The 14,901-nt window shown below is 39.6% G+C and overlaps 1 protein-coding gene across 3 annotated transcripts in view; it reads left to right on the top strand.

The window, feature by feature from the left end:
* Window positions 1-14,901, top strand: part of ctnna2 (catenin (cadherin-associated protein), alpha 2) — a 306,072-nt gene that overhangs the window by 224,767 nt on the left and 66,404 nt on the right. For all 3 annotated transcript variants that reach the window (XM_026304269.1, XM_026304268.1, XM_026304267.1), the window contains exons 8-9: window positions 77-157; window positions 13,446-13,598. In XM_026304269.1, the coding sequence (XP_026160054.1) occupies window positions 77-157; window positions 13,446-13,598 (234 nt within the window). The remainder of the gene's footprint in view (window positions 1-76; window positions 158-13,445; window positions 13,599-14,901) is intronic.

Below are 14,901 nucleotides of genomic sequence, written 5' to 3'. Positions count from 1 at the left end.
CATAGTTTGGAGTCAAACATATGCGATTGTGATTACCGTACCTGCATTTACAGACTGTTTTTGTTTCTTTCCACAGACTGGCAGAAAAGAGAAAGGTGACCCACTGAACTCAGCCATCGATAAGATGACCAAAAAGACCAGGGACCTGCGGAGACAAGTGAGTGAATGCTTTAATGCTGTTACATCTCCATCCCATCGCTAACCATCTACCTTCTCTGAATTTCACTTTAACTTCACTTTAAAGGTTAAGGCTGGCGGTATTCTGTATTTTATGACATTGTCAGCCAGTCGTATGAAAAGAGCAAAACCGACTAGTTCATCTCAATTTCTTACCCTGTCTGTGACACCCAAGCACAGTTGGTGCTCCTAAACATATAAATCTTTAAAAACAGGTCAAGATAATACATATCTTAGTAATTTTACTAAAATAGGAGTAAATAGGAGATTATTTTATGAAAACTATGCAGTGCTCTAGTGAGTTCTGTATTTAGAAAAGGAGAATGGTGTATGTGGAACTGCTAAAAAATTACAATGCTCATACTCATTATAACGAAGGGATATGTCACCCAGTGGAACACTATGGCTCAGTGATGGGTCTTGGTTTTGAATAGTTTCTGCAGATTTGGCACAAAAGCACAGGCTACATTAGGCTTTGGCTACACATACTGTATAATGCTTGTTAATATGAGCAGTTCATTGTTCATTTCATTGTTGGCTTTGGATTTACCATGACATTTGTTAGCAAAAAATATGACCACATGACTGCAAGTGTGAGAAACTTGGTTTGCATACAGAACTGTAAAAAAAAAAAAGCTCAGTGTACTACAGTTTTGGCAGCATTGCATATGACAGATATGATTATAACATATTACACACTGCTCCCAAAGCTGGATATTCTGTTTTGGTGTTGGAGATTCACATGGGTTCATTTGAGACTATGCTTTGAGGGACCCTGAACAGGTCTCCGGTAACAAGGTTAACAAACACATAATGCAGCTACAGGAAATTTAGTCAGTGCTCTCACAGGATTACAGTTGTACAGTTATTTTTTTCAGCCTGGGGCACCAACAATGTGTGTAGAGCCACACTGAGAATTAAATTAACTTGCAAAAATGCTCAGTTTCCAGGCACTGAGTGACATTGATCCCAGCTCTACTTTTGGTTTTTAAAAGTCAGATGGGTTGAATCAGGCAAGTACAGTGAAATTAGGTAGGTGATTCACGCTGTACCTGCCCAGGGTGTACCCCTGCCTTCCACCCGAAAGAGAGCTGGGATAGGCTCCAGCAGATCCCCGTGACCCTTGTTAAGGATTGAGTGGGTATAGATAATGGATGGATGGATTCATGCTGTAATACCCAGTGTCAGAACTCGAAAACAAAACTGATTTGTTTTACTTCCAGAAGACAAGATTTATCCACTGTTGGATCTTGCAGAGTATGACAAATATCTTGACATCATCCTTGTAAAAATCAGCATACTTAACTGTCTTAAGATGTAATACAATTATTCAAGCATTCTTCTAATTGATTTAGTTAGGACTTTTAATTCTTATTAATTAAAACTCAGATTCTTAATTACTTACATTACACGTCTTTTAGTAATGGCTGGAATGCATTCAAGCAGACATCTTACTCCATCACCCGTGGTCCCTGAATAACTCCCATACAGCTCTATCCAATCATGCACTTCAGGATGTTTTTGTTTTTTTTTGTTTTTTTGCCAGAGAGGCTTTCTACCTGCTACCATGGTCGTGTCGTCTCTGACCTCAGAAGGTCAGGGGATCATTCCAGATGGGAGGCTCTAACTCTCCTTCCCGTTGGGCATTTGGTGGGGCCGTCTGACAGCCTGGCAGGCGGTATTCACTCTGACAGGATGTTGTATTGACTCAGGGGTTGGCTTGACAGAATGGGCGGTCTGTTTGAGCAGTAAGTTTAGGTGGGAGGGCAAACTCACAGTACACATAGAGGCATTGCATACAGTAGAGCTGTGATACTGTAATTATGTCAACACGTTTTGAGTTTAGCAAGTCGTGTAGAGACACAAGACCTTCCTGAAGGGAGGAGCACAGTTGTGCGTTCAAGCATTTCAGTCTCCACTGTCTCTGTTGTGAAAAGGGGGGATCAAATATGGAAGCAGACAAGCACAAATGACAGGGAGTGTTTGTGGAATGGGAGCAGGTAAAATGGAACAAACCTTGTGACAACACCACCAGAGACATGCTGCATTGTCTTTTCTTTCATGCTGTTGTGTATACATACAAGACAATACTAAGCTGTCTGTTATCCAAGGCAAATTCTGTAGACGTCAAGCATGTCATTCCCACCCCCATTTTGTTTTCTTAGAAAATGTAAATTCTCACAACACTACCCAGTCTTACGGAGGCAATGCAGAGCCATGCAGCACTTTGCATCAAACTAATTTTAGGAGAATGTTTAATTATTTCCCAACATAAAATTAAAAGTACATTTTCCATCCAACCAAGTGAATTCAACTTTGTGAAGTTGATAATGATTTTTCTGTTTAGATCTACAAAACTGTAAATACAACATCTGACCATCTTTATTTATTTATTTTTGTGACCTTATGTTAACCTAAAACTTCATCTCCATAAGTCAGTGCCCTTTACACCTTAACAGCTTTTTAACAGCCTTTTAGCAGCAGGTGAATCTGTGCTTTACTCTTGTACATCTGGTGCTGACAGCAGTGGAGCTTCCTCCATGCTGACCTTCAGCTCCAGGATGTAGGCATTAATGATGGTGACAGAAATTATCATCATCAGCATATTTCTGTGCAGCAAGAAACCCAGTTACTCTGGGAAATTAGGCCATTCAGGTAATCAGGGAATGCATATTCAAGCACTGTAGTAACCTTGTTATTGTAAATCAAGTAGGAATGGGATGATGTGATTTTCTTTCTCAATACGTTTTGATACACGATATGATGTTTACGGTTCAGTACAGTCACGATTAAAATGAAAAAATTAATTCATTATTAATTTCAATCTGGCTTCCCTGGCTCTTTCTCCAAAACATCTAACATGAGCTGTCCCTCTGATGTACTCATTCCTGATCCTATTGTGCTGGTCTCACCACTGTCTTGTTCACCTTTCCTTTCATTCTTGCTGACACTCTTTTGTCACACATCACACCCGACACTTTCCTCCACCTGTTCCAACCTGCTTCTCTTCAGTTCTTTTCCAAACTCTCTGTTGCTCTGGACTGTTGACCGTAGGTACTTAAAATCCTCCACCTTCTTCACCTCTACTCCCTGTAACCTCACCGTTCTACTTGAGTCCCTCTCATTTACACATATGTACTTTGTTTTACTGTGGCTTACCTTCATTCCTCTCCTTTCCAAAGCAAACCTCCACCTCTCTAGATTTTCCTCTACCTCTCACTACAGATGACAATGTCATCTGCAAACATTGTGGTCCACGGAGATTCCTGTCTAACCTCATCTTTCAGCCTGTCCATCACCACAGCAAACAAGAAGGGGCTCAAAGCCGATCCTTGGTGCACTCCCACCTCCACCTTGAACTTCTCTGTCACCCCTACAGCATACCTCACCACTGTCGTACAGCTCTCATACATGTCCTGCACCACTCAAACATACTTCTCTGCCACTCCAGACTTTCTCATACAAAACCACAGCTCCTCTCTCGGCACCCTGTCATATGCTTTTCCCAAATCTACAAAGACACAATGCAGCTCCTGGCCTTCTCTGTACTTCTCCATCAGCATTCAAAGCAAATAAATATCTGAGGTACTCTTTCTTGGCATGAAACCATACTGCTGCTCACAAATGCTCACTTCTACCCTCAGCCTAGCCACCACTACTCTTTCCCATGACTTCAGTGTGTTACTCATCAGCTTTATTCCTCTGTAGTTTCCACAACTCTGCACGTCTCCTTTGTTCTTAAAGATGGGCACCAGTACACTTCTCCTCCATTCCTCAGGCATCCTTTCACTCTCCAAGATCTTGTTAAGTAGTCCAGTAAAAACTCTACTGCCACCTCTCCTAAACACTTCCATACCTCCACAGGTATGTCATCAGGACCAACTGCCTTTCCACTCTTCATCCTCTTCAACGCCTTCCTCACTTCTTCCTTACTGATCTTTGCTACTTCCTGCTCCACAACAGTCACCTCTTCTACTCTGTGCTCTCTGACATTTTCCTCGTTCATCAACTCTTCAAAGTATTCCTTCCATCTTTCCATCACACTTGTGGCACCTGTCAACACATTTCCATCCCTGTCCTTAATCACTCTAACCTGCTGCACATCCTTCCCATCTCTCTCTCTGCCTCGCCAACCTGTACAAATCCACCTCTTACCGCCTTAGTGTCCAACCTATCATACAAATCCTCATACGCCCTTTGTTTGACCTTTGTCACGTCTACCTTCACTTTACACTGCATCTCCCTGTACTCCTGTCTGTTCTCTTCTGTCCTCTGTGTCCCACTTCTTCTTAGCTAACCCTTTCCTCTTAACACACCCCTGAACTTCCTCATTCCACCACCAAATATCCTTATCTGCTTTCTTCTTTCCAGACGACACACCAAGTACCCTCCTACCTGTCTCCCTGATCACTTTAGCTGTAGTTGTCCAGTCATCTCGAAGAACCTCCTGATCTCCCAGAGCCTGTTTCTGCTCCTCCCTGAAAGCCACACAACACTCTTCCTTTTTCAACTTCCACCACTTGGTCATCTGCTCTGCTCTTGCCCTCTTCATCTTCCTCACCACCAGAGTTGTCCTACACACCACCATCCTATCCCATCCACTTTGCAGTCACTGATCTGATCAGGTTGAAACGTCTGTACAAGATGTAATCAACTTGTGTGCTCCTGCCTCCACTCTTATATGTCACCCTAAGCTCCACCCTTTTCTGGAAAAATGTGTTCACTACAGCCATTTCCATCCTTTTTGTGCAGTCTACCACCATCTGTCCTTCTGCATTCCTGTCTTGCATACCAAACTTACCCATCACTTCCTCGTCACCTCTGTTTCCCTCACCAACATGTCCGTTGAAGTCTGCCCCAATCACCACTCTCCCACCACTAGGGATACCTGAATCACCTCATCCATCTCCCTCCAGAATTTTTCCTTCTCTTCTAACTCACATCCTACCTGTGGGGCATAACCACTGACAACATTCAACATCACACCTTCAACTTCCAGCTTCAGACTCTTCACCCTATCTGACACTCTCTTCACCTCTAGAACATTCCTAGCAAAATCCTCCTTCAGAATAACTCCTACTCCATTCCTCTTTCCATCCACAGCATGATAAAACAGCTTGAACCCTGATCCTAATCTATAGGCCTTGCTACCTTTCCACCTGGTCTCCTGAACACACAAGATATCAACCTTTCTTCTCTCCATCAGCCAACTCTCTAGTTTTCCCTGACAAAGTCCCTATATTCAAAGTCCCGACTCTAAGTCCTGCACTCCTGCCCTTCCTCTTCTCTCTTTGACCACGGACACGCCTTCCTCCTCTCCTTCTTTGACAAACAGTAGTCCAATTTCCACTGGCACCCTGTAAGTCAATAGCACCAGTTGTGGTCGTTGTTAACCCAGGTCGCGACCGATCCGGTATGGAAGTCATATTTGTGATTTGCATGTTTGATTTGGCTTAAATTTTACATCAGATGCCCTTCCTGACACAACCCTCTGCATTTACCCGGACTTGGGACCGGCACATGAAGACACTGGATCGTGCCCCCCCCCCTGTGGTTGCATTATTTAGATTAAAACATCCAAATAATGAATTTAACTAAAAACATCATAAACAAACATGACAGATACAAATAACTATTTCTGTTGCTCTTTAAGATGTCTCATTTGTGTAGGGAAAACATTGGTTGCACGGTGTGTCATAATTGCTGAGCAATTACAAGCAAAAGGCACTTCCCAGTTGCTGCCCAGCTGGACTTCACGCCTTCGCCAATATATTTTTGGATCAACTGACAGATTACAGGGTGGCATGGTGCTGTGGTGGTTAGCTCTGTTGCAAAACAACAAGAAGACTCAGGTCAGGGCCTTTCTGTGTGGAGCGTGTATGTTTTCTTTGTGTCTGGGTTTTCTCTGGGTGCTCCGGCTTCCTCCCATAGTTGATGGATAACAGATTACATCTTGTATGAGGCTATTTATACACTTAAATATTGTTTTGAATGAGAACTTCTGTCAGAATGTCAAGTGCTGAAATGCAGTGACATCAAGGAGTGTGAGGTCTTCTTTTGCAGGCGAGAGAGTTTTGCGCTTCTGAAGAAATGGATTAATTATTTTTCAGCCCTGTTATTCTTATGGCTCTTTTAATTGTACTGCACATTAAAGCAGATTAAAGAAAATGACAGAGAGTGTTTAACAATACTGATTTTCTAATTGTAGTCATTTATGCTGTTGCTTATTAAATTATAGTAGTAATCTTACAGTAATAATGTCACAGAACATTTACCATAACCATAACCAGTTGTCTTAGTTGCCATGGCTTATTTGCCATAACCACAAGCTTTCCTTAACCTTAACCATACAACAGTTGGTATGCACAAATATTGCAGAAAGCTAGAATTAAACAAAAAATAATTAAGCAAAAAACTTTGCAACTTGGGGATTTACAGACCTGACCAATATCGACCTTATTGTCTAACTATTATATACTTAAAGATCAACTTTTGTTTCAAACAGATTACCAGAATAGATTTTCTTTTTAATTGAAACGCTTCATCCTAAACCACAGACCCACAGGCTACCCCTCCTGTCAGAAGGGCAGTTGCCCCAAACTGCCTCTGAGCCTCATATACAGTAGATTTGAGTAGTCCTATTCTTATGTGTGTGAGTTTGATTTAGTTGATTTAGTCCACTTGGTTTAAAGACAGGGCACAATATGAAATATTAATTTAATTAAAGTTTAGCATAAAATCAACTGTGCTTTGGCTCTGATAAGAAAGTGGATATGGTATGCCAGATGAGGCATCTTAACAGATCAGATAAATAATATATCAAGGCCAGTTAATGAGTGATCTTAGCTTTCTGTTCCACAGTAATTAGCCCATCCACTCAAGCTTGAAAATTAGCAATGCAAACTGGAAGTTGTTTAGGATAGTGGAAACTTTTAAAGGTCAGCTTATTTATAATAATAATATATATATTTTTAATTCCTTTCTCAGCCCTATGGGTGGTGTTTGTGAGTCTTCCTCAATCTCAGATCCTCTACCAGAGGCCTGGGAGTTTGAGGGTTCTTCACAGTATCTTAGCTGTTCCTAGAACTGCACTCTTCTGAACTGAGAGCTCTGAAGTTGTTCCTGGGATCTGTTGGAGCCACTCTCCCAGTTTGGGGGTCACAGCCCCAAGGGTGCCAATTACCACAGGGACCACTGTTTCCTTCACCTTCCACATCTCTTCTAGCTCTTCTTTAAGCCCTTGTTGTTTCTCAAGCTTCTCAATGTTCCTTCTTTCTGATGTTGCTATCACTTGGGATTACTACATCTACCACTATGGGTTTCTTCTGCTGTTTGTCCACCACTACTATGTCTGGTTGGTTAGCCATCACCAGTTTGTCGGTCTGTATCTGGAAGTCCCATTAGATCTTAGCTCGGTCATTCTCCACCACCTTTGGAGGTGTGTCCCATTTAGACCTTGGGACCTCCAGCCCATACTCGGCACAGATGTTCCTGTACACTATGCCGGCCACTTGGTTATTTTAAAATGAAGTTTCTTTCATTTCCTGAATTTTTTTGACAATAACCTTGTATAACACCCGCCCATTCGTGCACTGAAGCCAGATTGTACTTTCTCCCTTAACAACATTAGTGATCTGTATAAGAGCATTAACAGGTAAGGCAGTGCATTTGAATTAAGGCCTGTGTATTTCTTGGATAAGACAAAGGTTTATTCCACTGAGAGAAAGCTGCCACTTATGTGCAGCAGCTTAATGTACTTCTCATCTTGTCATTCTATCTGAGACTGGGAAGTTGCATAGTAACCTCAGCTAGATGTCGTGACTCTCAGACCTTATTAGATGAATACCATTTTCAAGTAGCCTCATGCTATAAGATTCTTTTTCTACAAACAAAGTGTAATATAAGACACTTTGAAACATGAAAGCAGGGTTTTTTTTAAGTGAGGACCTTAAAGAATAGAGCAGCTGGCCTCTCTAACAGACAGAACATTCATATTCAAAATAACAAATGAGATCAAAATGTGCACTTAACAGATATAGAAAAATACCTGTATTGTGTTCACAAAATGAGTTGCTCAGGGCGAACAAATATGTTTTAGCCTTTTGCCCTTTTTGAGAGTTTTGCAATGACGTAGACCCAGAGAAAAAGAATTGGAACCACTTCACATCTCACTGTTGTCTTTGTACTTTCTGTCACCATTATTTTTGTAAGTATAGACATTGGGAGTCCAATAAGTCTAAGACCTTTTGCATGAGATTATAACATTATATAACATACATTATAACAGTTAGACATAGAGGAGGGTAAGAATTTATAATACATTTAAAAAACCTAGCAAAACCTTTGAACTATAGCACAATTCTTTCCTCTTTTTAATTGGTATTCACTAGGTAACCAACCCTACAAATTTGGTGAAAATGAGCCATGTGTTTTACCCCCTGTCATCCCGTCGGTAATGAATGCATCTGTCAAGTCATCTCTCTGGGCCATATTTTGACTGATGGCTGTTTCCAGGATTCCCTGTAGCACAACTGCCTCACGTATTTTTTATTTATTTATTTTTTTTGTCTCTTTCTGCCCTGGGATGTTGAAATGATTTCCATTTCTGCCATTAGCTTGTTGATTCGTACAGCTGTTTTTTAATTGTTCTGGGTTATCATGTTAAGGAGGAACAGCTGCCACAAATCTTGTCAGCTGTAACCCTTTGTTCAGACTAACAATTCAAGATTATCTGTGAAGCCTTTCAATCTTTTTATGTAAAGTGTTTTGAGACTATGCATTAAAGTTTCATCAGCTAAATTACTGCAGATTCCCTGTTATCTCAGACACTAGAAAATACACAACCATTTTGAGAGGCATCACATGTTGATGCATACTTTATAAGCGTGTGTGTGTGTGTGTGTGTGTGTGTGTGTGTGTGTGTGTGTGTGTGTTTCTGGATAGCAAAAAGTTATCACCTAGTTGGTGAATATAATGTAGAACTTGGCTGCTAACAAGACAGATAAACAAGTCAGCAGTTGTTAGGGATGAAAAGCAAAGCTTAGAGAAGAGAAAAGGTTCAACTTAAAATGTCCTTTTGGTCAGAGATATAATTTCACATGAATACTAATATTTTGTATCTCCTAATAGACAAGTGTTTGTAAATAGGATTATACTTTATATCAACTTTAAATCGCGAAAGTCTTAAACTCCTTCACCCCAAAATACTTACTTACCAAATTACTCTACATCTGTGTAATATTCAGTAATTATTGAATTTTAAAGAGTTTTTTTGGGGAACCTTGGATTTTTTTTTTTTTAGCTCATGGCAGAAAAAGAAAGGTTGGGAAACACTTTCCTAAAGTCTTATAGTCAGCCAGTAAGGATGAAGCAGCCCTGAAGGCTGAGAGGGGTGTCAGGTTGTCTCACTGATATATCACTACTCAGTGAATGCTCTGTTGCCTGTAATGGTGTTAAACAGTGTGATAATCCCTGGCTTTTGTCCTCAAGTAAGCATGGCTGCCAGGGCATTGCCCACCACCACAACTCATTGGGTTTGTTCATTTTTTTGTATCTTAGACACAAAAACAGCTGCCTCTGTTAGTACTGTATGACATCTTTAAATAGTGGACAACAGGCAGGGTTTGTATAGTTAAATGCAAATTTTGATTACATAATTAGAATTTAATCCCCCCCCCCCATTGCAGTGTCAGTGCTAGTTCTCCTTTGTGAGTGTAAAAATTTCATTACAAATATAACAATGTATTTTTTACTTGTTTCTGAAACTAGATATCAGGGGACAAGTGTTTTACGTTGCAGGACACATTAATGTCAGCTCTGGGATGAGGTATCTAATGTGTTTGTCCTTAGACTTCGGATGATCAATCAGTCCCTCGTTCATGCTTTAATTTTTCCACTATCCTCTCAATCATCTACCTATGCTCCCTGATAGATATCATATATAAAAGCTATTACTTAACTTTTGATTTGCTAAGGCTGTTTCCCTTCAGCCATGACTCCAGCCATTTACGCTGTGATTGCACTTAACGTTTTAATAAGAAACTTTCCTGTGCTGACCCCAAGGTACCTAGCACTATGCATTCTGAATCACAAGTGAAACATAACAGAAGCCGAAGTGCAACTGTAAACATTCCAAAATCTGCAGTTTTTGCTTTCAAAAACAGGCTCAATTTCTTCACCCTTTGCATGTGTTAAAACTCCATCTGAATGACTGAAAAACTGAATTGTAAACAAGTCAGGTTGGCAGAGCATGTGTGTACATATGATAATTCTTTATATATTTTTGCAATCCTTTGAACATAAAATCATTTCTTTGTTTTAAAGTCATACACTGATTAGAATGGATGTTTGCAAAAGTTTCTCCCATGCATCTGTTGAGACAGAGCAGGTGTCTAATCCTACAAAATGCAAACATTTCCCCCATTAAAAAGCAAATGCGCCAAATTAATGCTAATCCTATCTTTGAAGATCAAACATCCCTCCCACTTATCAGTAAGCAACACGGATTTTCATCTGTCAACTTTTGTTAAGCATATGCATCATCTTAATTATTGCACATAGCTTCTTGTTAGCCACTTCAGTATCAGGTGGCAATTGCTGTGGTTAATTTGAGCTATTTTGCCTTTTTGCAAGGCGAGAGTAATGAGAGATACATAAGTATGGGAGGGATAAGAAGGGAAATTTTTATTACGCTACGTCTGAAATGATCAATTATTAGGCAAAACAATTAATAACATACAAATATACATGCACTCAAACCACTGACAGAGTTGTAAGGTTATTATTGTCTTAAACTTCTGTAACATGCCCTAACCCAAATGAAAATGGTCCATACATGTTCACATACTGTAGATACCTCCATACAGTTTTTTTTTTTTCCCCCTGTGTGTCTGTCTACATGTATGTCTCTATCTGTCATGATAGCAATCTTGCCTCACTGCTGGGTTTCATTTGTAACTTATCTCCCCAGACTACATGTTACCAGTCAGTCTGTGTAGCATTCTGGAAAAATAAAAATGCATGGCCACAAAGGAAACAGAGAAAACAATACCAACACCATAACATTTCTTCCGAAGTCTCACATTATTATATGTAAAACAAAAACTCATTGCATTCATAACTCGAAGCACTGTGGCACTACTCGACCAGGGAGACAAATTGCTGCAATGCTAGCTTACAATGAGCAGAGTATTTTCTGTCTATTGGAACTCCAGGTCTATTTCCTTTAAGTGTTAGTGAAATACAGGGGTGCTATAGGAGAGACAGTGGGGGTGGAGCATGGAGGGAGGTGAGATCTGAAAGATTGAAGATGGATTTCTCTGGGAGTGGTGTGTGGGCATTAGAATGCTGATGGTGCAGGAGAGACTGCGACTTGGGAAATCACTCGTCTGTATCATCTCTCCACTCAAACCCAGTGTCAGAATCAGTTTCACTGTTGAGCATTCATGAGCATCCTGAGACCTACTACTCTCTTACACATATCTTATACATATGCACCTGAATGTGCCAGTGACTAATTGCTCCTCAGTAACAACAGTAACAACTTGTAACTTACAAGAATCTTTCTACCCAAAAGTTGCTTTCAGGCTCAGATCAATCACTTCAGTACTTTTTTTTAATCTTTCCAACTTCACAGGCAAACTAGAGTCTTGTTGACCAAAGGCTTTTTAATATTGGGTTCAAACAAATGAATGTCTGACCAAGAGATCATGTACAAAGTCAAAGTCAAATCAGCATAAGAACATTTCTATAAACAATAGTGCTCAGTGAAATCCATTTTAAAAAAGATGAGGATACAGTCAACAGAGACAGGATCTTTTTTTTTTTCCTCTGTTGCCTTTCATGCACAAGAGATGTATATTAGAACTGAAATGATAGGTGGTACAGGTGCTTCATTTTTCTACTTTTGTTTGGTACTTATGCCAGTCATTTCATCTTAATCCTTACCATTTTTAATAGTAGCATAAGTCTGACATTGTGTTTCAGTGAGCAATAAAGTTGATGCTACTCTAGTCTGAGCATATGTGGCATAGTATGTGGAATAAGCTCCCTGGCTGACTAAAGTGTTCTGCTACTTTCTGCTCTTTGCTTCTGGTCTATTTCATAATTTTACCAAACATCCATTGTTTGGTAAAATTGTCGAAGATCTGCATCACTCATGGCCTCAAAATTCACTTCCCCATGCACCCAATTACGTTATTTACAGTGGTGAGAGCTTATCACAATGAATATTTTGCAATATTCACAGTATGCATCTCTTCAAATTAGTGATCTAGAATTATAGAGTCTGGATAAAAGAGAGCTCTTAGAGAGTGCAGGCTTCAGGTTGTTTACAGCATTTGCAGACCTGTCATGGCCACTAGACTGGCCAAATCTAGTCTCTTTCCAGAGGCAATACTGATGAATTACAGTATCTACCCTTAAAAGGCCATAATTCACCATTTGTTCTTGTTCACTCCATGGAGTAGCAATTAATTTTGTAATTGCTAGGGGTAATTTAAGTGCAACCAATAGATGTACATGTGATTTTTTTTTTTTTTTGTTTTTTTGTTGGTTAAATGATTTTTGTTCCTTGTCAGTCACAGCTATTACTCTCTACCCCCTTATTTTCTGGTTCAGCATTTTTAATTCAGGGATGTGGTCAGAGTATTTGTTTAATGATAAAATTTAACAAAAAGTCAAGCAAACCTTTGCCATACATGTTAAATTAGACAGTGTCATCTATGAATGTAGAAATGCTAACTAAACCAGACAGAAGAGAGTTTTGATTGTAATCGAGTGGTGTGCATAACCCTAGTGTATACGTGTCTGTCTTAGTGTACATCCTGTGTATAACTCCCTCTTTGTGTATGATAAAGGACTGTTATGGTTTTTTATATGGTTCCCTCTGGCATCTCATCAGATATCCCAGTGAGTAGCATCCGGGTTCATATTGTGTCTTATATAAAACAAGCAGTCCCCTGCCAGTTTCTTACAGAATTATTCTGTAAACTAAATTATAAGCCACAAAGTCTGTCCAGTAAAAGGCCTTCTGGGAAAAATGACATGTTACAAGCAATTTACACTCCTGTCCAATGAGAGTTCTTCTCTTTTTCACACTTCTTCCTGCATTGCCTCTCTCTCTGTCCTTTCACCCCATTATGTCACTACAACATATTCATTGCAATGCTAAGTGATATGCAATCATTGCCAAATGTAATACAGTGAAGTCATCTACAGTATTATTAATAATATGACCTCTTCCTCATCTCTCTCCCTCTCTATTATAGTTGAGAAAGGCTGTAATGGACCACATCTCAGACTCCTTCCTGGAGACCAACGTCCCTCTGTTGGTTCTCATTGAAGCGGCTAAGAGTGGTAATGAGAAGGAGGTCAAGGAGTACGCCCAGGTGTTCCGTGAACATGCAAACAAGCTGGTGGAGGTCAGTTTTCAATTATACATTTGGACACACACACATACCCACATTAATCTGTTCTTATTCACTGGGTCTGAAATAATTCTGGGTCTGTTAATTTTAGTAACATTTTGTGTTTATATTGTGGTATTGCTACTTTTACTCAAGTAAAGGATGTGAGTACTTCGTTCTCTACTGACATTGCAATTTGTACATTATGAAATCTCCTACTGAGTTCATAATTTATATGTAAGTTATGTGCAAATGTATGAGCAATAAAGGTTAGATTATCCCTGTGGTTACTAGAATTAAGATCTTAAGCAATGCATAGAGTCTGTGCATTGCTTGTCTGAGTAATGCTTGTCTGAGTAATGCCGACAGAAAGAGAGAATACACTGATATTTTAGAAATTGAGATATTGACATATGCATTACAAGGTGCACTATGAAGCAGATATATAATTAACTTGAAAAATTAAAACAACGTGCCAATATGCACTGTCAAAAACTTTACGCCTTTCATATTCAAACCCACGCTTTATTTAGAATTTTGCACAGACTTGTATGCACATCCTTGCCTTCTACACCCGTTGAATATCAGAAACGTGGGTTTTCTCCCAGATAGTGGGGAAATGTGAAAATAATTTATAATGTTGTAGCTTATAAGAATCAAGGTACATCTTGTTTTTAAACATGTGCAGATGCGTGTGGCTGAAATCACAACAGCTTCAACCACAACCTGAATCTTCAGCCATCCGTGACTTTTAATTTTACTCTAGCAATAACATGCTTGGCAGGCACCTTGACGTGCAGAGCTCAATCGCTTTGACTAATGTTGCTGCTTACAGCCGGAAAACAGATCTTTTTTTTTTCTTCTTCCTACAATGTGGAGATGCAAAGAGCCAAACAAAGCTCAGCCTTACAAACATGGCATATTAATTTAGATAGCCATGGACAACAATTGTCACTGACCTGCTGATTCAAATATGTATACCTATATTTATTAAAGACTAAACTGACTGAGTTTGCAGCCTATGCTAATGAAGCTATTTTGTGTGAAATACCTATCACACAAAATTCTTTATAAGTAAAAATGTATGCAAATGTGCACCTGCCACTTTTCTAAACATAAACAAAGTACGATTCAGTGTTCATAGCAACTGTAAATATATATTTTACATATGTTTTTAAGCTGCCATATGTATCTACAATATATATAATGGCAGGTAGTTATTATTTACCTGAGGGCCTCTGCTTGCACACAGATCCACTGTTGATTTTTCTGGCTTGGTTTGCTGCAAGTAAATGCTATAAAATGAGTAGTATGACTC

This window comes from Mastacembelus armatus, chromosome 1 (assembly GCF_900324485.2).
Source record: "Mastacembelus armatus chromosome 1, fMasArm1.2, whole genome shotgun sequence".
Classification (NCBI taxonomy): Eukaryota; Metazoa; Chordata; class Actinopteri; order Synbranchiformes; family Mastacembelidae; genus Mastacembelus; species Mastacembelus armatus.
Note: the sequence above shows the minus strand (reverse complement) of the source record. Positions and strands in the feature narration are given on the sequence as shown.